At 47.9% G+C, this 27,635-nt stretch overlaps 4 protein-coding genes across 8 annotated transcripts in view; 3 read left to right on the top strand and 1 right to left on the bottom strand.

The window, feature by feature from the left end:
• The window catches only part of LOC117815685 (N-acetylgalactosaminyltransferase 7-like), a 26,592-nt gene extending 12,837 nt beyond the window's left edge, over nucleotides 1–13,755 (top strand). The window contains exons 12-14 of the mRNA XM_034687551.1: nucleotides 12,660–12,788; nucleotides 12,975–13,005; nucleotides 13,631–13,755. Coding sequence (XP_034543442.1) covers nucleotides 12,660–12,788; nucleotides 12,975–13,005; nucleotides 13,631–13,737 — 267 coding nt within the window. The 3' untranslated portion in view covers nucleotides 13,738–13,755. The remainder of the gene's footprint in view (nucleotides 1–12,659; nucleotides 12,789–12,974; nucleotides 13,006–13,630) is intronic.
• Nucleotides 13,756–15,077: 1,322 nt separating this feature from the next.
• On the top strand, nucleotides 15,078–17,880 carry saraf (store-operated calcium entry-associated regulatory factor). The gene is made up of 7 exons (XM_034687561.1): nucleotides 15,078–15,247; nucleotides 15,679–15,857; nucleotides 16,215–16,404; nucleotides 16,520–16,813; nucleotides 16,948–17,107; nucleotides 17,449–17,537; nucleotides 17,614–17,880. Exons 1-7 carry the CDS (start codon nucleotides 15,181–15,183, stop codon nucleotides 17,637–17,639), a joined length of 1,005 nt encoding a protein of 334 aa, XP_034543452.1. The 5' UTR covers nucleotides 15,078–15,180; the 3' UTR covers nucleotides 17,640–17,880.
• A 111-nt stretch (nucleotides 17,881–17,991) lies between these two features.
• On the top strand, nucleotides 17,992–19,750 carry tmem187 (transmembrane protein 187). Its single transcript, XM_034687562.1, has one exon. The coding sequence runs from the start codon at nucleotides 18,229–18,231 to the stop codon at nucleotides 19,009–19,011; it is 783 nt and encodes a 260-aa protein (XP_034543453.1). The 5' UTR covers nucleotides 17,992–18,228; the 3' UTR covers nucleotides 19,012–19,750.
• Nucleotides 19,751–19,984: 234 nt separating this feature from the next.
• Nucleotides 19,985–27,635, bottom strand: part of LOC117815686 (zinc finger protein 16-like) — a 13,283-nt gene continuing 5,632 nt past the window's right edge. For 4 of the 5 annotated variants that reach the window (XM_034687554.1, XM_034687555.1, XM_034687556.1 and 1 more), the window contains exon 4: nucleotides 26,294–27,631. In XM_034687554.1, the coding sequence (XP_034543445.1) occupies nucleotides 26,646–27,631 (986 nt within the window). In that variant the 3' untranslated portion in view covers nucleotides 26,294–26,645. Of the gene's footprint in view, nucleotides 23,457–24,121; nucleotides 24,237–24,436; nucleotides 24,529–25,057; nucleotides 26,065–26,205; nucleotides 26,263–26,293; nucleotides 27,632–27,635 lie in introns of those variants that run through there. The other variant, XM_034687552.1, reaches the window with a different exon arrangement.

Below are 27,635 nucleotides of genomic sequence, written 5' to 3'. Positions count from 1 at the left end.
CACCAGAGTTTAATGAGGGAGAAAAGATGGACCTTAAAACCTTGTGGGGATGTTAATTGTTGATGATGATAATGGAAGGTCTTAAATTGGTTGGTTGCTTCATTGTAGATATTCCTTACTTCGGGGAAAAAAAAAATAAAAAAAAAATTCCTTACTTATTTTTGTGCATTGCCTTTACACTGCTTGGCAGCACCTGCACCCAAATTGACTTGAAGCACTTTGTTACTCTTACTGATCTTGTTTCCTCTTGTCTAGATCTTTGATTGTGTTGTTCTTGTTCTCGTATGTACGTCGCTTTGGATAAAAGCGTCTGCTGAATGACATTGTAACATTGTAACATTGTAAAACAGATCATAAGCACGAGTTGATTTGTAAGATTTAACATACTGAGGATATCTTCCATATAACGAATAAAACAGAGTATCACTTCTGAGTTTTAGATCTGATGTGTTGTGAATAATTGGGCATTAAGTCTAATAGAATAATTTCTCTTTGCGATCAGTTCCTCCTTCTGTTTTATTCATCATAAAGTCTGAAGGTCTGTCTGACAGAAACATGTTTACATTCATCATCATGTCAATAAAGTGTCATGTAGGCTGAAAGTGCTCCGTGTGAGTTTATTCCTGGAGGTTCTTGTTCATTTGCAGGTGTTTAACAGGGGATGGGACACCCGTGTGTATTTAGAATTAATTTAGAATCAAATAGAAGACACAGCTCATACCCTCCTTCACTTATATCATAAAATCCAAGCCTAGACAATCATCACTCTAGTCTGCATCAGACCTGAGCTCCCCACAGACTCTCCACGTGGTAACAACAGCAGAGAGATCAGGTGACTTTATTAAACTTTCTCTGATTAAACAAACTGAGAGACATCGGTTATGTCACTCAACAGCAAACTACAGGCTGTGCCAACAATGAGCCTCAACCCTGCTAATTACTGACAGGCTGATCCTGAAGAACCTAAAGAACCTCCTGTTTGAGAGTGCTGGATCCGCATCACTGACAGGAGACAAACCCAGCTTTGAGGATCAGAGTCAGTCTCAGCAGGTCAGGACAGCGAGCAGGTCGAGATAACAAAAACTCTCAGATGGTCAACTTGGAACAGCAGACAACAGTTAACCTAGCTTAGCATAATCTGTTAGAGGCTTCAGCATGAGGGGCATGTTTGGCTTCAAGAGGCGGACTACTCTGGTCATGGCTACGTTTCTGGGACTGGTGGTTCTATGGTCCTCTCTGTCCCCTGAACGCAGCGAGGACAACCCTTTGGGAAATAAGGTGAGTTAACTACAGCTAACCAGCTATCAGTGCATTAAAGAAAGACTTGACTCTGTAGTGGAAGTTACTGCATTACAAACAGACATGACTCTGTAGTGGAAGTCACTGCATTAAAAACAGACATGACTCTGTAGTGGAAGTCACTGCATCCACAAATGCAGGTTCAAACTGAACCATGCAAAGAGGAAACCATATATAAACCTGATTCAGAACCTCAGAGACTTCTCTGGACCTGAGCCGGTCTAAGATGGACTGGGGGAAGTGGAATCCTGTCCTGTGGTCTGATGGATCAAAGTCTGACATTCTTTTTGGAAATCATGGACGCTGTGTCCTCCGCTCTAAAGAGGAGAGGGACCACCCGGCTTGTTATCAGCTCACAGGTCAAAGCCAGCGTCCCTGATGGTATGGGGATCATAAGAGTCCGTGGCATGGGTAGCTTCCACATCTGTGAAGGCTCCATTAATGCTGAACAATATATACAGGTTTAGGAGAAACATATGCTGCCATCCAGACAATGACATCTTCAGGAAGACCTTACATATTTCAGCAACACAACGCCAAACCACATTCTGCATGTATTACAACAGCATGGCTCTGTAGTAGAAGAGTCCAGGTCCTGAACTGGCCTCCCTGCAGTCCTGACTCGTCCCCCATTGAAGACATTTGGAGCATCATGAAACTAAAAATACCACAAAGGAGACCCTGAACTGTTGAGCAGCTGAAATCATCTATCAGGCAAGAATGGGACAACATGTCACTTTAAAGTCCAGAACCTGGTCTCCTGGGTTCACCAACGTTTACAGAGTGTTGTTCAAAGAAGAGCTGATGAACAGGAAACATGTCTCTGTAACAACTGACTGAAACGTGCTGCTGGTTTTTATCTCTGCTTGGTCTTTCTGTTCTGTCTCACAGGAGGATGCTGCCCTGCCCAGAGCAGACCCTGCAGACCACTTTAAGCCTGTGGTGCCTTGGCCTCATGTGGAGGGGGTGGAGGTCGACCTGCATGCCATCAGACTCAAACGTGGTGAGACGCCATCATAGACATCCTGTAAACACGCTTAGCTCAGACACTGACTCTAGACACTTTGAACACTTGATGCAGATCAGTTCTCTGTGGGTCATGGTTTGGTTCTTGGTTTTCCCTCCATTAGAGCCCAACAACCCAGAGAAACCAGAACAGCAGCTCAACCAGAAGCAGGTGATACAACAGCAGTATGTGACGTTCAAACCCCACACTCACGCCTACACCAGCCCTGTACTGAAGAAAGGCATCCCGGGAAACTTTGAGCCTAAAGAACCAGAGCCACCAGGGGTCCCTGGTGGTCCTGGAGAGGAGTCCAAACCCCTTGCCCTGGGTCCACAGTACAAAGACGCCGTGGAGGCCTCCATCAAGGAATTTGGCTTCAACATGGTGGCCAGCGACATGATCTCTCTGGACAGAAGCATCAGTGACATTCGCCATGAAGAGTGAGTCAGACTGTTCACACTGCACAGATATATGTGTTAGACTGACCTCACTCTGGAGGGCAGGGTCAGGGTAGGTTGTGTCAACGCACCACAGATGTCAACTTAGCTGAACTGTGTTCATCAGCTATGAACTCATAGAGCACATCCACGCACTCCTCATCCTGTATTACAACACTGCTGTGTTTGATTTGGTGTGATTACTGTAGCAGCTCTCCGCACCCTCTGCAAACAAACAGCTGTGGATACAATGGTCTACATGTTGCATTCTAACCAATAAATCCACCACATGTTAATCCAGCAAGAACCTGCAGGACCAATAGACATTCATATCACAGAGGAGGAGATCTGGATTAAAATCAAACTTTGTTTATAAAGCACATGTTGCACATTTTGAAACAACCGCAGTTGGCCAAAGTGCTGTACAAGCTTAGAAACACCATCAAGAAAAACAAATAGTAATTAAAAAAGAATAGATATTAAAAACACAATAGAGAACACAAGAAAAAGCCAGGATGAATAAAATTTTGAATGGCTCATTCAACAGGTATTAAAAGCCAACGACAGTAGTCTGAGCGTATCTTATATCAGGAGGCAGACTGTTCCACAGTGTAGAAGCAGCCACCACAAAGGCTCGGTCACCTCCAGCTTTGAGCCTTGATCTTGGGACATCTAAAACCACCTGGTGCATTGACCTGAGTGCTCTGGCTGGAGCATGCAGGTGCAAACACTAACTCAGGTATTGTGGTGCCAGCCCAACCAACAGCACAATCCTGAACTGGATCCTGAAGCTGACAAGAAGCCACTACAGGCGTGATGTGATCGTGTGCTGTGTGTCTCACCTGTCCAGGTGTAAGTACTGGCACTACGACGACGGACTGCTGACCTCCAGTGTGGTGATCGTGTTTCATAATGAAGGCTGGTCTACACTGATGAGGACCGTCCACAGTGTGATCAAGAGGACCCCCAGGAGATACCTGGCTGAGATCGTCCTGATCGACGACTTCAGCAACAAAGGTCAGAGTTCACCAGCAATACACATGAAGAACAACAATTAACCTGAACCAGCAACATCACACTGAACCAGCAACATCACACTGAACTAGCAACATCACACTGAACCAGCAACATCACACTGAACCATTAACATCACAGTGAACCATTAACATCACAGTGAACCATTAACATCACACTGAACCATTAACATCACAGTGAACCAGCAACATCACACTGAACCATTAACATCACAGTGAACCATTAACATCACACTGAACCATTAACATCACAGTGAACCATTAACATCACAGTGAACCAGCAACATCACACTGAACCATTAACATCACAGTGAACCATTAACATCACACTGAACCATTAACATCACAGTGAACCATTAACATCACACTGAACCATTAACATCACACTGAACCAGCAACATCACACTGAACCATTAACATCACAGTGAACCATTAACATCACACTGAACCAGCAACATCACACTGAACCAGCAACATCACACTGAACCATTAACGCCACACTGAACCAGCAACATCACATTGAACCAGCAACATCACACCGAACCATTAACGCCACACTGAACCAGAGATGTCTGACTGAACCAGCAACATCAAATTGAACCAGCAACGTCACACTGAAACAGAAACCTATGACATAACCCACAGACAAGCACCTGCTGATGTGTCCTAATTGAGTTAACCATGGTTTGGCTGGTTTTTTTGTGTAGCCCACTTGAAGGAGCGTCTGGAGGACTACATCAAACAGTGGAACGGTCTGGTGAAACTGTTCAGGAATGAGAAGAGAGAAGGACTGATCCAGGCCAGGAGCATTGGAGCCAACAAGGCCACTAAAGGACAGGTATCTGATGATGTCACTGATGCTGATACCCACACACATCCAAACACACACACAGCTGGCACTACTCTATAAGTACCATGAAGTCCTGGTACTACACTTTCAGTAACTGTCCGTGGCTTTGGTTTGAAACTGATCACAGTCAGGCTGTTGATCAGAGTGATAAACCAGAAGGGACTCTGGGATGCTGATTGAGGTGCAGTTTGTTTATTAGCTGAGATGCCGTGGCTGCATGTGGTTGCTGTGTTTCTAAATCTGTGTTTCCAAGTGAAACAGTGGATTCAAGTGTTTACACTGTTTAAGACAGACACTATCACACACAGGAGGAGACACATCAGGTGTTTGTGTTTGCTCTCCAGGTGCTGATCTACCTGGATGCTCACTGTGAGGTTGGAATCAACTGGTACGCTCCTCTGATCGCTCCTATATCAAAAGACAGGTAACACACACACACACACACACACACACACACACACACACACACACACACACACGAAATTATTCAGTCAGACTACAGATATTTGTTTGCTGATAGTCCTCCAGCAGGCAATGTTTACTGACTGCTAAGCCATCCATCCATCCATCCATCTCTCTGTCTGTCCGTCTGTCCATCCATCCATCCATCCATCCATCCATCCATCCATCCATCCATCTGTCCATCTGTCCATCCATCCATCTCCTGCTTATCCATGGCTGTGTCACTGTGGTAGCAGGTTTTGTCCCACACGTCCCTCTCCACTGCTGCATTTTCCTGGGAGATTCTTAAGTGTGTCCAGGCCAGGTGGGATACATGATCCCTCCAGAGAGCCCAGGGTCTACCCCAGGTTCTCCTCCCAGCTGGATTTGTCAGGAAATCATCCAAAGGGAGGCGCCCAGGTTGCAGGCTAATCAGATGCCCAAACCCCTTCAATTTGCTCCTTTCAATGTGAAGGGGCAGAAGCTCAACTTCAAGCTCTCTCTGGATGTCCGAGCTACTGACCCTACCATCCACCAGAGCCCGGTATAAACCAAGGAGAGCTCTGCTTACCCCCAATATAGAGCCTATCCCTTACCATAAAGAGAGTCTGGCTGGAATCAAACAGGACCTGTTTCAAACCCAACAGAGAGCCCAGTGTACTGTCTGCAGTGTTCATCTGATGATTATGACTGATCGCCTGTAGCTCATGGTTTGGTAACCAGTCTCTGTAGTCTACATGTCCGGATGACCTTTGACAAGACACTGAACACCCAAATGCCCACAGGTGTAGCCTTCAGTGTGGAAGTGTGTGCAAATACTGATAGACTTTTTTGTAGTACCACCATTTGACAATGGATGTGCCAGTGTGACATGATGGTAGTGACATGTTTGTAGTGCAGTCTTCTTAAAGGTTACTGGGACTGGAGTCTGCTGTGGAAGCGAGTCCTTCTGAGCCACCGAGAAAACACACCATGCAGCCCTACCGGTACTTACACTGCAGAGAGCAGACAGCATGCTAACACTCATCCCTGTTCTGTTTGTGTCTCCATCTCCACCCCTCCACCCATCCATCCACCCCATGTCTCTGTGCTTTCATTGGCACTGCTGTCTGTATCTGCCTGTCTTTGTCCTGCATGTCCATCACCCCCTCACCCTCCACCCCCATTTATCCTGAATGCATGGCTCCCTCCCCACCTCTGTCAGAACGGTGTGTACGGTGCCTTTAGTGGATTCCATCTGCGGCAAGACTTACATCATTGAGACCCAGGGTGGAGGAGACAAGGACAACTTTGCTAGGGGAGCCTGGGACTGGAGCATGATGTGGAAGAGGATTCCTCTGACAGACAAAGAAAAACTACTGAGAAAGACTCGCACTGAGCCGTACAGGTACACAAAACAAACGTTCCTGGCTTATGAGGTCAGGGACTACACATTCAAAACAGCATTATGAACAGTAAACAGCAAATAAGCTGAACTATGAGAAGTAGACTTAAACTTCTGACACTTGTACTGAAGTAATAAAGAAGCACAGTATGAAGAACAGAGGGAAGAGATGAGGTTTAATACTGCAGAATTACAGAGCTCAACAGCAGAGCTTCACTTAAACACTACAGTACATACGGAGTACGATGGGGAGCAGACAGAGAGTAAAGATAGAGCTAACTGGTTGTGGTCTCACTGGTTCTGGTCTTACCCTGTGTGGTCTTGCTGGCTATTGTCTTACATGCTGTGGCTTCACTGGTTGTGGCCTTGCTGGTCATGGTCTTACCCTGTGTGGTCTTGCTGGCTATTGTCTTACATGCTGTGGCTTCACTGGTTGTGGCCTTGCTGGTCATGGTCTTACCCTGTGTGGTCTTGCTGGCTATCTTCTTTCATGTTGAGGTTTCACTGGTTGTGGCCTTGCTTGTCATGGTCTTACCCTGTACTGTCTTGCTGGCTATTGTCTTACAGGTTGTGGTTACACTGGTTGTGGCCTTGCTTGTTTGTATGTCTCTGGTTGTGGTCTTGCTGGTCACGGTCTTACCCTGTGTGGTCTTGCTGGCTATCTTCTTACATGTTGTGGTTTCACTGGTTGTGGCATTGCTGGTCATGGTCTTACCCTGTGTGGTCTTGCTTGCTATCTTCTTACATGTTGTGGTTTCACTGGTTGTGGCCTTGCTGGTCATGGTCTCACACTGTGTGGTCTTGCTGGCTATCTTCTTACTTGTTGTGGTTTCACTGGTTCTGGCCTTGCTGGTCATGGTCTTACCCTGTGTGGTCTTGCTGGCTATCTTCTTACTTGTTGTGGTTACACTGGTTCTGGCCTTGCTTGTTTGTATGTCACTGGTTGTGGCATTGCTGGTCATGGTCTTACCCTGTGTGGTCTTGCTTGCTATTGTCTTACATGTTGTGGTTTCACTGGTTGTGGACTTCCTGGTTATGGTCTCACCCTGTGTGGTCTTGCTGGTTATTGTCTTACTGTTTGTAGTCTTGCTGGGTGTGGTCTTGCTGGTTATGGTCTCATTGGTCCTGCTCTCACTTGTTATAGTCTTGCTTGTTTTGGTGTCTCTGATTGTGGTGTTCCAGGTTTTGGTGTCCCTGGATGTGGTCTTGCTGGTTGTTTGTCTGATTGTCTGTGGGGTCTCCTCTCAGGTATCCTTCAGTGGTATGTGTTTGGATCTGGTCTGGTCTGTGTGATAACTGATGGTATTACCTCAGAGGGATTATCTTGTTCGTGAACCGTTTCAGAGTTTCATAACAATGTGTTGGCTCTTAGTAATACCTGTGGCTGGTTTGCACCTGTTTGTATGTTTCTGGATGCATGTTGGTGTATGCCTGCAGGTCTCCAGCCATGGCGGGGGGTCTTTTTGCTATAGAGAGAGAGTTCTTCTTTGAGCTGGGTCTGTATGATCCAGGACTGCAGATCTGGGGAGGAGAAAACTTTGAGATATCCTACAAGGTACACAGTATATACATTTGCAAGAAAAAGTATGTGAACCCTTTGGAATTACCTGGATTTCTGCATAAATAGGTCGTAAAATTTGCTCTGATCTTCATCTAAGTCACTATAATAGACCAACACAGTCTGCTTAAACTAATACCACAAAAAAAATTATATGTTTTCATGTTTTTATTGTCCACACCATGTAAACATTCACAGTGCAGGGTGGAAAAAGTATGTGAACCTCCAGGCTACGGACTTTGATAAGAGCTAATTTGAGTCTGAAGTCTACCTACCCGGTGTCTGATCTATAAGAAGAGATTGGTGGTGTTGGTTAAAGCTGACCTGCGCTATAAAAAACACACACCAGTTTTGAGTTTGCCATTTTCAAGAATCCTGAAGTGAACCATACCTCGCTGAAAAGAGCTCTTAGAAGACCTACGATTAAGAATGGTTGACTTGCATGAAGCTGGAAAGGGTTACAGAAGTATTTCTAAAAGCCTGGATGTTCATCATCGACAGAAATACAAATGATCTATAAATGGAGACAGTTCAGCACTGTTAATACTCTCCCTAGGAGTGACCGTCCTGTAAAGATGACTGCAAGAGCACTGCACAGAATGCTAAATGAGGTGAAGAAGCATCCTAGAGTGTTAGATAAAGACTTACACAAATCTCTGGCACATGCTAACACCTCTGTTGATGAATCTACGATACGTAAAACACTGAAGAGGACTGGAGTTCATGGGAGGACACCACGGAGGAAGACATTGCTGTCCAAAAACATTACTGCTGCACGTTTGAAGTTAACAGGATAATATTCTGTGGACAGATGAAATCAAAGTTGAGTTGTTTGGAAGGAACATGCAACACTATGTGTGGAGAAATAAAGCCACAGCACACCAACATCAGAACCCCATCCCAACTGTGAAGTACAGTGGAGGGGGCGTCATGTTTTGGGGGCTGCTTAGCTGCCTCAGGGCCTGGACAGATTGCTATCATCACAGAAAAATGAATTCCCAAATTTATCAAGACATTTTGCAGGAGAACTGAAGGCAATCGATCAATCTATTTCAGCTTAACAGAAGATGGGGGATGCAACAGGACAAGGACCCAAAGCACAGAAGTAAACCAACACCAGACTGGCTTCAACAGATGAAAATCCACCTTCTGGAGCGGCTCTGGGAGAGTCTTGACCTCAACCCCATTGAGATGCTGTGGCATGACCTCACAAGAGCAATTCGCACCAGACAGCCCAAGAATATTGCTGAACTGAAACTGTTTTGTAAAGAGTAATGGTCCAAAATTCCTCCTGAGCGTTGTGCAGGTCTGATCTGATCGACAGGAAACGTTTGGTTGAGGGTTTTTGCTTCCAAAAGAGGGTTTACCAGTTATTAAACCCAGGGGTTCACATACTTTTTCCATCCTGCACTGTGAATGTTTACACTGTGTGGTCAATAAAAACATGAAAACATAACATTTTTTGTTCTGGTGTTAGTTTAAGCAGACTCTGTTGGTCTATTGTTAAGATAAGATAAGATACTACTTTATTCATCCCACAACGGGAACATTCATGGAGTTACAGCAGCAAACAAAAAGTGTACAGTACAAGAATTTCAACAAGAATATATAAAGAAAATAAATCGACAATAGAGACGACAGCTTGGCCATAATTCTCCTCCACAGGGTCCAGGACTGAGCTGGTCTTCTTCACCAGTTAGTTCACTCTCCTGTATCCTGTCCGCCCACAGCAGGTGAAATCCTTCAAATGTAGCGTTTGTGTCCGGTGTTAGCTCTGTTAGCATGATGCTACTCTGCCAGTGTTCCCTCTGGTGCTGGGTTAGCTCATCCATCTTATCGTAGATAGATCTTACATTCCCCATAATGGTGGGTGGAAGGACAGGTCCATGTCGTCTTTTGTTAGCTTGCACCTCAGTACCTGTACGTCGTCTTTGCCTCCTTCTCCTCAGCTCGCAGGGAACATCGGGCCTAGTGTCGTTTAGCATCGACATGCTACGGGCTGCTAACAGCTGATCTCGTATGTAAACAACGTTACCATGGATACACACAGGATCTCTGGACACAGACAGGAACACAAATAGCAAAAAAAAAAAACTGCAAACGTAGCCAGTTTGGTGTCTATGGCCAACAAATGAGTCATTAAATGTCATGACAGACTCCAAATACAAAGATAACTGAACAGATATGAAAAAAGAGTCAAAAAAAGACATCGAAGAGAGAGCTTCTACATCAAGCAGCTACTCGAGCGGCGCTAAGCTACGAAAAAAGTGAGATGAAGATCAGAACACATTTTATGACCAATTTATGCAAAAATCCAGGTCATTCCAAAGGGTTATCATACTTTTTCTTGCAACTGTACACATTTCACAGCTTAATCACATTTCATACTTTAAGGTGTGTGTGTGTGTGTGTGTGTGTGTGTGTGTGTGTGTGTGTGTGTGTGTGTGTGTTTGTATGTGTAGATCTGGCAGTGTGGTGGTCAGCTGCTCTTCGTGCCATGCTCTCGGGTCGGTCACGTCTACAGAGTGAAGGGTTGGCAGGGAAACCCCCTTCCTGCACACGTCGGGTCCTCCCCCACTCTGAAGGTAGAGCAGCTCACACTGACACACACCTGCAGACAGAGGTTTGAATTAACAACGTTTTTTATCTGTGAAGAGGATCCCAGTGATTCTGGGAGCAGCTTTAACTCCAGTTTATGACCATCATGTGCTCTGCTCTTCTTCTAGAGGTTTAACGAGACCTCCTTCATGTCTTCAGGTAGTATAATCCTGCGCGTGTGTGTGTGTCTTCAAATAGAACTATGTGCGTGTGGTGGAGGTGTGGTGGGATGAATATAAGGACTACTTTTACACCAGTCATCCTGAGACTCTCACGATGGCCTACGGAGACATCAGTGAGCTCAAACGCTTCAGGTAACACACAGTTATGAATCCTGGTACACCCGGACCCTGTCAGTCACAGTTTCTCACCCCTGAATTTACCAGTCACCAGTCTGAGCTGCAGATCCAGCTCTCACTTTAGACATACAAGGATTGGATGGCTCATGGCAACAGCTCCAAAACCCCACATTCCTGCAAGATCCCCCAAGGAACTCAGTCTTAGACCCTTTCCAGGTCCAACAAACTTATCTAGACTGGATGAGCACAGTCCTATGTCCTTAGAAATCCTGCTAAGGTAAAGAGTTGATCCACTGTCCCACAACCAGGACAGAATCCACATCATTCCTCCTGAATCTGCGGTTCAACATTCAGCCGGGGCATCCTTTCTAGCATCCAGGAATACTCTTCCTGGGGATGCTGAGTAGTTTGATACCCTGATAGTTGACGACAACCATGAAGGGGGCACCATGTTGTACCTGTTGCTCCAGCTCCTTTTACGGTCTTCCCTTATTTTGATAGAACTTGGACGAGAGCCTCTCTCCTCTCAGGATTGAATACTCTCCGTCGACTTAAAAAAACTGTCTACTGTACATTAATTTATGTTTTATTACAGATCATAATAACCGTCTGTAACTGACCTGTTTGCTGAGTGCTGTGTGTCTTTCTCCTCAGGGAGGAGCATCGCTGCAAGAGCTTCAAGTGGTTCATGGAGGAGATCGCTTATGACATCCCTTTGCACTATCCTCTCCCTCCTAAAAATGTGGAGTGGGGGGAGGTAAGGACATCACACACTCACACACTCACACACTCTCTCTCACACACACACACACACACACACACACACACACACACACACACACACACACACACACACACACACACACACACACACACACACACACACACAATCACACACATACACACACCTCTGCACACTCAGTGTGTGTGTCCATGCTGTGTTCACCATGTTGTGTGATATCCTGACTGTAGATCCGAGGCCTTGAGTCCAGTTACTGTATCGACAGTATGGGACACACTAACGGGGTCAGCGTGGAGATTGGACCCTGCCACAGGATGGGGGGCAACCAGGTACTGACCCACATGGAACTGCTGGTCTGGTGAAGACCATCTAACAAAGATCACTGCATTAAAAACAGACATGACTCTGTAGTGGAAGTCACTGCATTAAAAACAGACATGACTCTGTAGTGGAAGTCACTGCATTAAAAACAGACATGACTCTGTAGTGGAAGTCACTGCATTAAAAACAGACATGACTCTGTAGTGGAAGTCACTGCATTAAAAACAGACATGACTCTGTAGTGGAAGTCACTGCATTAAAAACAGACATGACTATGTAGTGGAAGTCACTGCATTAAAAACAGACATGACTCTGTAGTGGAAGTCACTGCAATTGGCTCAAAATCACTTAAAAAAACATTGTCTGTGAACACACCTTTTACTGCATCCACAGTTACAGGTTCAAACTGAACAATGAAAAGAGGAAACCATATATAAACTTGGTCCAGAACCACAGAGACTTCTCTGGACCTGGTCCTGTTTAACATGGACTGAGGGGAAGTGGAAAAATGTCCCCTGTGGATTTGAACTTCTGTACATATATGTGCTCCAATGTACACTTTAACACAAAACATCATGTTTGTCAGCAGGTTAAAGGCATCTGTTCATGAGACTGAAAGCTAAGTTTATGTAAAGCCATGACGTGCGTGTGTGCTTGTGTGTGTGTGCGTGCGTGTGTGTGCGTGTGTAGTTGTTCCGTATCAATGAAGCTAACCAACTGATGCAGTATGACCAGTGTCTGACCAAAGGACTAGACAGCTCATCTGTTATCATCACACACTGTGACCAGAAACAACACACTGAGTGGAAGTACTTTAAGGTACACACAGGTATACACACAGAAACTCACTCACACACACACACACACACACACACACACACACACACACACACACACACACACACACACACACACACACACACACACACACACACACACACACACACACACACACACACAGATAAGTACTGAACAATATCTGTGTTTTTGTCTCTTCGTGTTCAGGATCTACATCGGTTCACTCATGTGCCAACAGGTAAAAACATCAACCATTCTTTATCTTCATCATCACCTTCATCACCTGACATAATGTTAGAGTTGAATAAAGAAGAAGTTGCCTTTGAGAATCACACTGCTGATATTAACAAACTGACCAGAAACTCAACCTGCAGTCAACTCCACCACCACTAGATGGCACTGAAGCTCCTGTGTGGTTCTGTGTCTCTGTAGAAAAGTTACCCTGTGATAAAGTTTCATTATAATTAAGTTTCTCAGTAGTAAAGTTGCTCTGTAGTAAAATTTTCCCTGTTGTAAATTTTCCCTGTGATAAGTTTTCTATATAGTGAAGCTGCCCTATGGTAAAGTTACTATGCAGTGAAGTTGCTCTGCAGTAAAGTCACCCTGTAGTAAAATTGCCCTGTACTAAAGTTGCTCTATTGTAATGTTGCCCTGTAGTAAAATTGCCCTGTACTAAAGTTGCTCTATTGTAATGTTGCCCTGTAGTAAAATTGCTCCGCAGTTTAGTTGCCCTTTAGTTAGGTTGCCCTGTAGTTAAGTTACCCTGTAGTAAAGTTCCTCTGTTGTAAAGTTACCCTGTAGTAAAGTTCCTCTGTTGTAAAGTTGCCCTGTAGTAAAGTTGCTCTGTGTTGTCTCTGTCTCAGGAAAGTGTCTGGACCGCTCTGACCTGCTCCACACAGTCTCCATCTCAGACTGTGACACCAGTAAAACCAGTCAGAGGTGGGAGATGAACAACATTGTGGTTGTGTGACCGGCTGGGACTCGAACATAGCCCACACCCACACACCCACCCACCCACCCACCCACACACACACACACACACACACACACACACACACACACACACACACACACACACACACACACACACACACACGCAAACTGGATCCATACTGGTCCCTGATTGGTGGTTTGGAGCAGGTGGCCCATCCAATCAGAGACATGAAAGTAAAATGAAAGAGTGAATAAATGAAAGAAGAGTAAATATTATGATTTCATATTTGGTCGTCTTTTTCTTCAGGCCCGCCCATTATTGATGTTCTGTATCTGCCAATGTCCAGAACCCAGCATTCTAGAACCCTCCTCCACTGGCCTCCACCTGCCATGCTGCAGAGTTCTGTTCCTCTCATTAAAAGGACAAATGCAGAGTTAGCACATTGATCGTAATGTGTATTAATAATGTGTGTAGATCCTGTTCAGTGTCTGATGTTAGAGCAGGTTGATGAGCTCCATGTGAACTGGTCTCTGGTCTACGCACATCCTGTTTGGTTTATAAGCCTTGAACAACATATTGGTGTATACTATGATAATGTGAGTTTAGATCAGGGGTTCCCAAACTTTTCAGCCTGCGACACCCTAAATATAGTTGCAAAAGACTTGCAACCCCCACTGTCCCTCAAAGTGATTTAATGTGGCTTCATTTAGCTGGTCTGCAGAAAGTTTGCCTACCTATATGAGCATGTGTCTGTGTTTCCTGTGCTGTTATGAATTAACCTGCAGCTACTGATGCTTTTGCTCATTAACTGTTCACTAACCCTAAACTGAGGAGTCATCTGGAAAAACAAAGGCAGAAAACTCATTACATTTTCTATTTTCAAGGTTTTATTTCAAGTTTAGCTATTATTTTTTTGATATTTCTTACTATAAATTAGTAAAATGTACTTTTTTTAGATAACTTTTGTCATTTAACTTTTTTTTTGCATGTTTTCAGTTTTTCTTTGTTCACCATAAGTTAACAAGTTTTATACAAGTAATACAAAACCAAGAAAGAGAAGAAAAAAATACCAAAATACAAAAATGATGATAATTAACAAATAATAATTAACAGTAACAATGCAGACATGAAAATGATCCAATCAGTGAGCTGAGATGAACTCCTCTCCGTGTGTTACATCAATAAAGACTCACTTATTTTCATACAAACATCTTTAGACCTTTATTTTTTACAGTCTATGCTTTAGACTCATTGTTTAGATTATTTCATTCATTTACATCATGCAGAGCTGCCTGCGTGACACCAGCTCGCACCAGCTCTGTGCGAGGCGTGCCCGCTCCTCATTGGTTGACGAGAACAACAACAGCAGATAACGGAACCCGGAAGTGAAGGCTCTCGGTGTGGGACGTTTGCATCCTGTTCGTATTTAAAACAAAGATAGTTTTATTTATTCATAGCGAGAACAACCTGTCGGGACCAATGAAGCCCCTGATTACAGCCGCGTTCCTCCTGCTGCTGGTGGAGGGAACCCGGAGCTGGAACGAAGGTTCGTTTCATTTCACGACCTTTGTAACGTTATCTTAGCCCGTTAGCATCCGGAAGCTAACTCTGCAACACTGAGAATAAAGTTTATCTTTCATCAAACATCATCAACAGGCACACACACGCGTGCACACACAAACACACGCGTGCACACACAAACACACACACACACACACACACACACACACACACACACACACACACACACACACACACACACACACACACACACACACACAGTCCCTGGGGTTGGTGTTATTTCTATCATTCATCTGAACAGAAACCGGAAGTGATGATGGACTCTGATGTATCAGGGTCTAAATGACGCCTGACTCTGATGTATCCTGATCTAAATTAAGCCTGAACTGTTTTCTGTAAACTTGGCTGAAACTTGAATGAGTAACATCATCCTGTGCTCTCATTCTCTGACTCAAGGTGGCGTGCTGCTGCGGGACGTTCAGGTCCTGACCCTGTACAGAGACCGCTACACCACAGCGCGGCGCTCCAGCCCTGTCCCTCAGCTGAAGTGTGTGGGGGGCTCGGCTGGCTGCCAGGCCTTCATGCCCGAGGTGGTCCAGTGTCAGAACAAGGGCTGGGATGGAGTGGACGTCCAGGTGAGGGGGGAGGGGCCACCTGTGGGTGTGTTGTACGTTGTTTTGTTTATCAATCAGCTGATCTGATAAAGGACCAACAGAGTCTGAGAGGTGTCTGTGACCTGGATCAGACCACAGGAAGGGCCTCCTGATCAGAGGTTCACTTGTTGGCATCACGTCAGTCTGAAGTCAGCTGCTCCCACCCTCTGTGTCTGAACCCCCTTTAAATCAGCCCACCTGATGAAACCAGGTGTGAACAGGGCCTCAGGCTAATGTTTACTAATATAATGTGTGTGTGTGTGTGTGTGTGTGTGTGTGTGTGTGCGTGTGCTTGCGTGCGTGCATGTGTGTGCGTGTGCTGTCTCCCTGTCTACTCAGTGGGAGTGCAGGACAGACATGGATGCTGCATTCAGGTTCGGCCGTGTGGAGGTGAGCTGCGAGGGGTTCAGTCACCCTGATGATCCTAACATCCTGCGCGGGTCATGTGGTCTGGAGTTCACTCTGGAGCTGACGGAGGAGGGACGCAGGGCGAAGAGGGGGTCAGCAGGGGGGTCCAAGGGCTTTGAAGGTAAGAGGAGGAGGAGGAGATCTGAGACATTCTGAAGCTTATGTCCACACCAGGAGTAAATCTGATGTGTGTGTGTGTGTGTGTGTGTGTGTGTGTGTGTGTGTATGTCTGTCAGATTTGGGGGGCTTTGCCTCCAGTTTCTTCAGTGGTTTCCATGGAAACGGTCAAAGCCATCAGCAGGGTCAGAGGTCGTCGTCGTCAGGCGGGGAGGACTCTACAAGTCTGCTGGTCCCCATCGTGCTGCTGCTTTTAGCCTTCCTCGTCTACAAGCTCTTCCTCAGTGGGAACACGGACGCCGCCCAGGGGGGGCAGGACGGGGGGCAGAATGGGGGGCAGACCGGTTATCATGACAACCAGCAAGGCTTCAACACTGGACCCCCTCCTCCGGGATTCAAACCGGACTACACAGGTGAGAGAGCTCACACACTCAGATTCACCATCTCACCCCTCAGTGTTACAAGCTGCACATGAGACGAAACAGAGGAGGTGTTTGTGTACAACCTGTTCACTTGCTCTCTCTCTCTTTCTCTCTCTCTCTATCAGGCTCTCCCGGGGGGAACCCCTCCTATGGTTTCCATAGTGACTACACTCAGGGACCACAGTACCCAGGACGCCGAGCAGCTCCAGGCCCAGGTGTAGGAGGAAGCTTCTTGAGCGGCATGGGGACAGGGGGCCTGCTGGGATATCTGTTCGGAGGTCGGAGGTCAGTGAAGAGGAGAAGAGGAGGAGAGAGGGAGAGTAGAGGAGGAGAGAGAGAGGAGGAGAGAGGAGAGGAGAGAAGGGGAGAGGGAGAAGAGAAGAGGAGAGAAGGATAGGAGGAGAGACAGAGAGGAGGAGAGACAGAGAGGAGGAGAGAAGGAGAGTATTTGATAAAGCTCAATTCAATCTTTGATCAGGAGTTCTCTGTTCTGAGTTTTTCCTCCTGGCGTCATGTCTGCTGTGAGAGCCAATCAGAGAGGATACAGACACTTGTTCACTCCCTGATACCTGAACACTGATGTGTGTGCGTGTGTTTGTGTGTGTTCGTGCGTGCGTGTTCTGCAGGAATCAGCCCAACTTCCCCACATTCAACAGCAGCAGCAGAGCACCTCCTGCACCCGGGCCCTCCTCCTCTGGGACCCGCACTGCCTCAGGTACACACCTCATGTTACTGAAGCCCTCACACACCTGAGCTGTACCTGTCACTCACTCCACCTCTCTGTCTGTCAGGGTTTGGAGGAACGAAGAGAAGATAGGAGGAGCTGAGGAGGAGGAAGAGGAGGAGCTGTGCGCTGAGTGTTTGTTAGGAGAAGGCGTCTGATTGGCTCTGAGATCAGCGTCTCTGTGATCGTTTGCTTCGTGCTCGTCAGTCCCGAGTTCACCTGCAGTTCTGAGACTTTGGACACAGTTTGAATGTGAAGAGTTTGAATTCTGTATTTAAAGGTTTTATTTTGTGTAATATTGATCATTGATAATAAAATAAAGACAGAAATGTGATTCTGTCTCTTGTTGGGTGAACAAAGTGAACTCCTGCAGGAGATGTGAGCGGCTCAGTGCAGCGCCCCCTGCTGTCTGCAGTCTAAAGAGAAAGATCTCTAGAAGAGTTCTGATCCGGATCATGAAGGTCTACAGCTGGACTCTTCCGGTTGTGTGCCCTCATGAGTGCGTTGCAGTAGACAGCAGGTGGCGGTACACACCTGTAGTTGTGAGTTTGTGGTTCTGTAGTGAACTCAAGAGAAGAAGAAAAAATAGGAACCCGGAACAACCCCGCGCGGGTACTCTATAGACTCTCAGGAAGTCTTGAGTGTTTGGTTTTTCTGTGATCAAGTTTATCGATCAGCTGTGATGTTATCCGCTCTGCTTCACGTGACTTTGCCGCTCGCGCTCTGCGCCCTGTTGACGCGCTGCCGCCTGTTTGACGCGGTCGCGGTGGATCTGTCTTATGATCATTATGCAGAGCAGCGCGTGGATCACCTTCCCCCCTTCCTCGCGATGCCCTGTAACTGTCTGGTCAACCTGCTGTACGCCGTAACGGGACTCTACTGGCTGCTCCGGGACAGTGACATCGCGGAACCGGAACAGGGCCGCTACCTGAGACAGGTATTCGCCTTCATGTCCATCTTTTACGCGCCTGTGCAGTGGGCGCGCCTGGCGGTGCTGCAGCGCGCTCCCGCGGTGCTGGACCAGTGGGTCACGTTACCAATATTTGCGTGGGTTCTAGTCTGGATCTGCTTCATAGAGCGTGGGCCCAAGGGGTGGCGCGTGTGGCACGCGGCAGCGCTCGAGCTGCTCTCCGTCCTCAGCTACGGACTTGCGCTGCTGCACGAGCGCGGCTTCGAGGCGGCGCTCGGCGGTCACGTGCTGGTGGCAGTGTATAAAGGGGTCCGCGTGCAGCTGACCCACGGGGACGCGCGCACGCGCAGGTACCTGCTGCTGGCGGTGCTGTCCTGCTGCGGGTTCGTGGGTCTGAAGCTGCTGGACCTCCATCTGGCCCGGTTCCACCTCTTCCAGCGGCTCACGGGACACTTCTGGTCCAAAGTCTGTGACGTCATGCAGATCCACTTCAGCATCTGTTTTCTTAACGAATTGACAACCAGGACCAGGAAGACCAGATCCCAGAGGGACTGAGACCAACAGGAGCTTGTTTGATAAAAAGGACTAATGATTGATCAGGTTATTGATTAATAGAAGTGAATGATAATAATACCAATCGAGTCTTCATGTGGTCTGTTCAGACCTCTGAGTCGGGTCAAAGCCCTCTGATCCAGTCCTGAAGCAGAAGGCCCAGACTCTGGTCTGATCCATTCCTGAAGCAGGAGGACCAGACTCTGGTCTGATCCAGTTCTGAAGCAGGAGGACCAGACTCAGGTCTGATCAGTCTGTGGTCCTCCAAAGCTGATTGGTTCCCTCAGTAAACACTGATGAGTTTAGTTTCTTCTTCAACACAGAATGACGTTCATTTAGAGTCCCAGAGAGCAGGAAGAGGGGGCGGAGTCAGAGGGGGACACCTGGGACAGACCGGTCTCTCCCGTGGTGTACGGTGGCCCTGAAGGTCAGCTTCACAAACATTTCACTCAGTGTAGAATAACATTACAGTAAACATCACTTCCTGCTCACATGGGCAACCTGAGTCATGAGAGAGGGATGCAGATTAAACACTACTCTCAGCCTATCAGGTCTCAGGTAAAGGAGGCACAGCTGGACACACCTGGACACCTCAGCCTGAATCAGAATCAGAAACAGGAAGTGATGATAAACTGATACAGGTTAGACTTTTATATTCAGGGAACTTTTTGTATTTAGTGAAATATTTGTGCTTTGAAGAAACATAATTATTAATTAAATAAATAGATTTTCTCCTGTTGAACTGTGTCATGATGTTTTTAAATTATGTTGATGGTGTTAGCTTTGTTTGCTTTATGACATATTTATTTACATTTTATATGTCGACAGCTTGAAAGATGTCCCACGAAAAGTTAGGGTTATCTTCCAAGTTAACATCACAAAAAATGGAATTATAGAGCGCTCCTCTCTCTCCTGTCACACGGACTCATAATCAGACCTGAGGACAGCGTGAGGTCATCGATGACTCAGAGATCAGTCTGGTTGTAAACCTGGTTCATGTTTAATGACATCGTTAAAACACGTGAACACGTCAGGACTGAAAGGCCAAACATCAGGTTTCATGTGCAACACTGAGCTACTGCCAACAACATCCAACACACACAAACACAACTCTCTGATATAGATACTCATATATATATACTTTACATCTTTTTACACTCTGATACCTCACGGAGAACAAAGACTGACGTCACACAGACGGACACACCTCAGGGTCTGACCTGGACATGCCTCAGGGTCTGACCTGGACACACCTCAGGCTCTCACCTGGGACAGAGACAACACTGCAGCTGGAGGGGAGGACTGTGACGTCACACCTCTCCTTAAGATCCTGTTGGATGAGTTCATGTGATAAAGTGACATTCAGAGAGACAGAGAGTCTTTGACACAATCATGACAAGACAGAGCCGACCTGCCAGCACAGGTTACCTTTAAACACCTGTCAGTCTCCACCAGGTGAGGGGAGCAGTTAAAGTGCCTCAGAGGAAGAGTTCAGAATAATTTAATAACAGTCTGAAGGTTAGCCTAGCTTAGCACAAAGACTCGGGGTGCAAGGGTCTTATTCTTTAGTTTGGTATCACTGAGCATGCTCATCACCTGAGGGGTGTACCTGTCCATGTTCTCTGTGGACAGGCGAGATCCAAAGCTCATATAATCTGATTATAGAAACATGTGAAGCCGGGATGTTACAGTCATTTCACAGAGCCTCTGTATTCACCTGCCTCAGGTAAATCAAACCGTCTCAGGACACGTTCTGTCTGACTGTTCTTTTTGTGATGAAGTGTCATGTGACATGATACACGCCCTCTTTTCTGTGAGCATGCTCAGTGAAGCAGGAGGTCTGGGTTAACAGAGACAAGTGATACTGGCTTCTTCGCACCTGGAGGTCCAGGATTTATGGAGCTGGTTTACTCAGAGACAGGGTGTGATGAGCCCCGCTGACAGTGAACACAGGTGATGGTGGTGTTGGTGTTCACATGTTGAATAGAATTTAAAATCCTTCTTATCTTAAAGAGATCATGGCGCCCTATTACTCCTCCAGAAAACTACGCTCCCAAAATGCAGGCCTGCTCATCGTACCTAAAGTCTCCAAAAGTAGTATGGGAGGTAGAGCCTTCAGTTATCAGGCCACTCTTCTTTGGAATCATCTACCAGTCAGAGTCCGGGAGGCCACCCCCTCTACTTTTAAGTGTAGGCTTCAAACTTTCCTTTTTGATAAAGCTTATAGTTAGAGCTGGATCAGGCTTAGACCAGCTCTTAGTTATGCTGCTATGGGCGTAGACTGCTATATGCTCAGACTGCTATAGGCTTAGACTGCCAGGGGAACTGACACACTGGGATCCAGTCTTTCCCTCTCTCTCCTCTCTCTGCCTGTCTCTTACTTTAACTCTTCCTGTCCCATTAAAGTTCCTAACCATAGACCTTTCTGGAGTCCCTGAGCTCCCTTGTCTCGTAGGTTCCTCTGGATCTCTGCTGCTGTGGACGTGCCAGACTCCAGCTGCTACAACTACTACTATCCATCTAACCACTATCATCTCTCTCTCTCTCTCTTCATCTCCCTCTATCCCTCTCTCCAACACGGTCTCAGCAGATGTGTGTCTAACATGAGTCTGGTCCTGCTGGAGGTTTCTGCCTGTTAAAGGAAGTTTGTCCTTGCCACTGTAACTTGCTAAATGCTGCAAAGTGCTCTGCTCATGGTGGATTAAGATGAGATCAGACTGAGTCCTGTCTGTAAGATGGGCCTGGATCTGATCCAGTCTTGGTGTTGGGTCTTTGTTAATAATAGAACATTGAGTACAATCTAGACCTGCTCTGTTTGGCGCTTTATAAATAAAGATTGATTGTGGTTGTTGTTTGTTGTTGATGTGAGCTGCTGTGAAGTCTAGCCTCATCTGGCATGGACGTAAACTGAACTAGTCTGGGTCTAGTCAGGTCCTCTGTGCAGACCTGTGAACAGCTCTGGTTGGAATGTTTATTTGTTTCTGTTTTTACTGAGCTAAGCTAACAATGCTAACATCTCTGCTGACTTTACAAAGGAAACTCCAAAATCAAAATCTCGCTCTGCTGAGGATCTCTGAGACTCTGAACGGATCAGAGTGGGAGGAGGCACTCTGTTTCAACAGGTACGACCTCCAACTGGACGTGTGTGTGTTTGGTGTGTGTGTGTGTGTGTGTGTGTGTGTTTTTCTGTGTGTGTGTGTGTGTGAGTGTGTGTGGTGTGTTTGTGTGTGTGTGTGTGTGTGTGACAGACAGCATTGCTCACTGATGGATGTGATTGTAACAGTCTCAGGCACTCGTATCCTCAGTCTGACTCTCAGACCGGTTCAGTTCACTCTGCTCTACACAAACCTCTCTGGTCTGAAGACCCAGCCCAGCATCGGAGAGTGGGCTCAGACTGGTCCAGGTTCTGATCCAGATTACCTCCCACCCCCCTTTTGTCTACAGTCCACACTGGGACTGCTGCCGGTGTCGTCGAACGCTGCACATTTGGCTGAAGGACTGTCCGCAGCGCGAGCAGCTGTACGGTTTCTCCTGCGTGTGAACGGTGCGGTGTCTCTTCAGGTGGCTGGACGAGATGAAGCTCTTCCCGCACAGTGAGCAGCGATAGCGCCGTTCCCCCGTGTGGATAAGGAGGTGCACACGCAGGTTGTTGGGCTGAGCGAAGCCTTTCCCGCAGTGGGGGCAGGTGTACGGTCTCTCCCCCGTGTGGACTCGTTGGTGCAGCTCCAGGGCGGTGCCGCTAGGGAAGACCCGACCACACACGGCACACACGGCAGGCTCTTTAGCTGTAGCGCCGGTCCTGTAAGGCCTCCTCTGGCTGGTGGGGGGGGCAGGAGGAGCTGTGGGGAGGGGGGGTGGAGGAGGTGGTGGAGGAGGTGCAGCTACCACAGCAGCTGCAGCGGCGGCGGCGGCCATGTCGAAGGAGGCGGCGAAAGCAGCTATCTCATGAGCTCCACCTGTGAAGAGCATGGTGGGGGGGCCATCCAGACTGTCTGCCCCGCCCTGTGAGGGGAAGGTGGAGGGGTGACCCGTCTCTGAGTTTAGTCCCAGCTGAGCCACCGCATATGCTGCTCCAAGATGGCTGACCCTTTCCTGCATCCAGGCCAGGTCTAGACCAAGACCGGCAAGCCGCTCCGGGCTCGGCTCATCTGAGTCCGGGGGGGCCGACAGCTGGGAGGGGGGGGTGTCTTCATCCGCAGCATCATCAGTCTGAACCTCTGGTTTCAGAGCTCCGTCTGTCAGACCCGTCTCAGGGGCTGCGACGCCCCCACCCAACGTCACACTGTTCATCACAGGTTTGGAGGACTTACGTTTGGCTCGAGACCTGCAGGTCAGGTCCATGGAGGCTTCTGGGGGGGAGGAAGGGGGCTGGGAGGAGGAGGAGGGGGAGGTGATGTTTTGATCAAGAACAATGTCTCTGGAGGGGGTCTCTTCATTGGGCTCCAGGGCTGCAGAGGGACAGGAAGGACCGAGTTAGAGAGAGGACAGGAAGGATTTCTAATCTCAACAAGTCACGTCAAAAAAACAATCTGACTGCAGCCCTGTGCGGTCAGAATAATCTGACTGCAGCTCTGTGAGGTCATAGTAATCTGACTGCAGCCCTGGAAGGTCAGAATAATCTGACTGCAGCTCTGTGAGGTCATAGTAATCTGACTGCAGCCCTGGAAGGGCAGAATAATCTGACTGCAGCCCTGTGAGGTCATAGTAATCTGACTGCAGCCCTGGAAGGTCAGAATAATCTGACTGCAGCTCTGTGAGGTCATAGTAATCTGACTGCAGCCCTGGAAGGTCAGAATAATCTGACTGCAGCTCTGTGAGGTCATAGTAATCTGACTGCAGCCCTGGAAGGTCAGAATAATCTGACTGCAGCTCTGTGAGGTCATAGTAATCTGACTGCAGCCCTGGAAGGTCAGAATAATCTGACTACAGGGATGTTGCAGTCGCATCATCAGGATGCTGAGTCATAAAAAGTCTGGATCGTCTCTAAGAGGACTAAACCCTTCAAAGGATGTTCTTATTGACAGAGTTTGGTTCCCATGATAACTCTGATGAGTGTGTTCTTGTTTGTTGAAACACAGTCAGAGAATCAGCATGTGATGACATCATCTCTCACCTGCAGACAGACCACACTCCGCCCTGATGTTCACCTCCACCTTCAGGTCCAGGTTACAGTCCTCTCTGTCCTCCTTCTCCTGCTTCACCTGCAGAAACACTCCAGAGTCCTCTTGCTGACACACATCACACATCACACATATATACACACACACACACACACACACACACACACACACACACACACACACACACACACACACACACACACACACACACACACAGAACACTTTTCATTCAGGGTCTTTGTTTGGAACAGACTGTCAGGTGTGTGGAGAGCTTCAGACGGTACCTGAACACACTCAGCAGGTTTTACCTTTGAGATGTGATGGAGGAGTTTGTCTTCACAGGAGGCAGGAGGAAGAGGAAGAGGAGGAGGAGGAGGAGGAGGAGGAAGATCATCAGGTGCTGAAAACAAAGATCACTGATTAACATGTTGCTATAAACCTCAAAGATCCTGAATCAGAGGCTCTCTGCAAGTTACACTGATAACACTGTGTGTATGTTAAATGTTTGTCTATTTCAAGTGTGTGTGCACGTGTGTGTTTGAAGTGTGTGTGTGTGTTAAATGTTTGTCTGTTTCATGTGTGTGTGTGTGTGTGTGTGTGCACATGTGTGTATGTGTTTCAAGTGTATGTGTTAAATGTTTCTGTTTCAAGTATGTGTGTGTGTGTGCTGTGTGTTTGTGTGTACACGTGTGTTAAATGTTTCTGTTTCAAGTGTGTTTGTGTGTGTGCGTGTGTGCTATGTGTGTACGTGTTTCCAGAGTGTGTGTGTGTGTGTGTGTGTATGTGTGCACATGTCTATGTGTGTTTCAAGTGTGCGTGTGTGTGTGTGCACATGTGTGTTAAATGTTTGTCTGTTTCAATGATGTGTGTGTGCACGTGTGTGCACGTGTGCACTTGTGTTTCTGTGTCAGATCCCCCCTCCTGTTTACCTGCCGTCGCCCTGAAATGCAGCGCGTGCTGACTCCGTCTCCTCATCTTCCTCTCGCAGCTCCTCATCCTCACCTCAACGTCCCGCAGTTTGTCCCGCAGGCCTCGTTTCTCCTGCTCGCTCCTCACACGCTCCTCCTCCATCTGCACGCGCAGTGCCGCGTACCCGTCCTCCACCAGCTTGCAGATCTCCATCACCGCGGAGTTCGCCAGGATCTCGATGATGGAGGCGATCTGCGCCTGGAAGCCGACACAGTCCGCCATCACCGCCAGCTGTGCGTGTCCGTGCGTGGCTGTGCGTGCGCGGGGAGCTGTGCGCGCGGCGGGATGCGGCTGCGGGGCGCGGCGGTGATCAGATCCACGCGCCTCTGTGTGACCGCGGACATCAAACACACCGACGCCTGTCTGCTGGGATCGGCTGGGATGTTTCTGAGAGTCGCGCTCTGATGACGTGGGTTTGTTGTTGGGCATCAGCCCTCAGCAGCAGGCTTAATTTGAGGCTTCATGTGATCATCAGTCAGTAAGTCACCCCTCAGTGCTCAGACTTACATGAGAGGTCTCACATCACAGGGAGGAAGTTCAGACTTTATTCTAATACAAACAACAAACAAAACTACAAACAACAACAAACATCAATAAACTTTGTGTTCATCAGAGAGTGACACAGGACTCCAGGTGTACTCTGGGGAGGGGGTGAGTACCATCAAGACCATCAGGACCATCAGGATCTGGGGCAGTGAAGAGGGGAGGGCAGATTATGTTATCTGGGCATACACTGGGGAGGGGTTAGTTAGGATGAGTCTATTAGGACCAAGACCATCAGGGTCATCAGGACCAGGACCTGGGCCTTTCAGTGTCAGGTGATGCTGAACTGATCCAAACACCTGTTTCTGTTCTCTCTTTAAACATCCTGCATCCATCACCTGAGACTCACCAACTCTGAGCACATCACGCTGAAGGTCAAGATCCTGCAGACTCTAATCCATCAGAGCAAACGGGGGAGGACTTCCTGTTACAGAGAAGCTTACTGTTAAACTGACGACAGGTGAGGACAGGGTGAGGGTCTGTAAGTGTTTCATGTTTAAGAAGGTTCATACAGGTGTGACAAGCATCCGTCTGATGCTGACAGCTGCAGGACTCTGTTCTTTACCTGTACTCAGTCTCTCCAGGTAAGACCCCAACCATGGAGTCCCGGGACCTGAGGATGCTACGAAAACAGAAGAGACACAAACAGAAAGGACGAGGCAAGTTTATTCTAAAGTTTATTTCAGCATCAACAAGTTCACACGAGACGTGAAGACTAGGAGAGAAGAGGACGTTTAAAAACCATCAAGACGTTAAAATCAAAGAGGCTCAAACACCAGAGGTTAAACATCACGGATTAAAAACAAGAGAGGAGGCTGTGAGCAGTCTGACCCCAGGGACAGAAACACACCTGAGACCAGAACACCTGAGAGGTCTGCAAGGTTCCTGTCAGGGGACAACTCACGTAATGAGGACCTAAAAGGTGTGACTCTCCTCGCTCTTCAAAGACCCGTAGGTGTCCTGTTAAGCCCCGCCCCCCTCTGTCCCTCCTGGTGTCCTCAGAGTTCACCTGCTGCTGTGGACGCTCTGGTGGCGGACCAGGTTTCCCAGCAGAGAGAAGCTCTTCCCACACTGGGAGCAGCGGTGCGGTTTCTCCCCAGTGTGGACCGCCTGGTGCACCTTGAGGCTGCAAGCCTGAGAGAAGCGTTTCCCACACAGGCTGCAGCTGTAGCGCCGCTCGCCCGTGTGCACGCTCATGTGTCTCTTGATGTGGGAGGACTGTGAGAAGCGCCTCCCGCAGTGAGAGCAGCTGAAGGGTTTTTCCCCCGTGTGCACGCGCTGATGCGTTCTCAGCCGGTGCGGGCTGATGAAGGGCTTCCTGCACACCAGGCAGGTGTAGACCCGCTCCCCGGTGTGGTAGCGCTGGTGCACCACAAGGTCTCTGCTGGAGGAGAAGACCCGGCTGCAGTGCTGACACCTGAATGCTCGCTGCAAGCTGCAGGAGGGGGAGGAGTTATAGAGGGAGGAGCTGGGGGCAGGGCCTGACAGGGAGCTGCTGAGGAGCTGGACTGTGGAGGAGGACAACGGCTCCTCCGGGTCCAGGACTTGGTCTGAAGAGCGGGGAGCCGTCAAGGAGTGAGCAACATCCAGAGAGGAGAAGAGCTCGTCAAAGGAGGAGGAGTCCACACACACTGACCCCGCACCCTCCTCTTTGACCTCTGACCCCCTCCAGTCTGCTGCACAAAGACCTTTCAGGGAGTCCAGAGTCTTCATCAGCACCTCCTCTTCATCAGGGTCTTTGTTCCTGATGGACTCAGCACACAGAGGCTCTCTGAGGTCCACAGCGTGCTGGTCCTCCTCTCTGACCCGGTCTTGAGTCACATGGACTCTGTGAGGACCAGATCCACAGAGAATCAGGTGTGCAGGGTCACAGTACTGACCCTGCCCATCAGTTCTGACAGAGTCCTGGTCCTCTTTGCCTGCAGGGGTCTGTTGGTCCACAGTGGGAGGGGGGTCAACGTCTGCAGCTGGAGAGAGGGTGGACGGGTCCCCTGA

Source organism: Notolabrus celidotus, chromosome 7 (genome assembly GCF_009762535.1).
Source record: "Notolabrus celidotus isolate fNotCel1 chromosome 7, fNotCel1.pri, whole genome shotgun sequence".
Classification (NCBI taxonomy): domain Eukaryota; kingdom Metazoa; phylum Chordata; class Actinopteri; order Labriformes; family Labridae; genus Notolabrus; species Notolabrus celidotus.
Note: the sequence above shows the minus strand (reverse complement) of the source record. Positions and strands in the feature narration are given on the sequence as shown.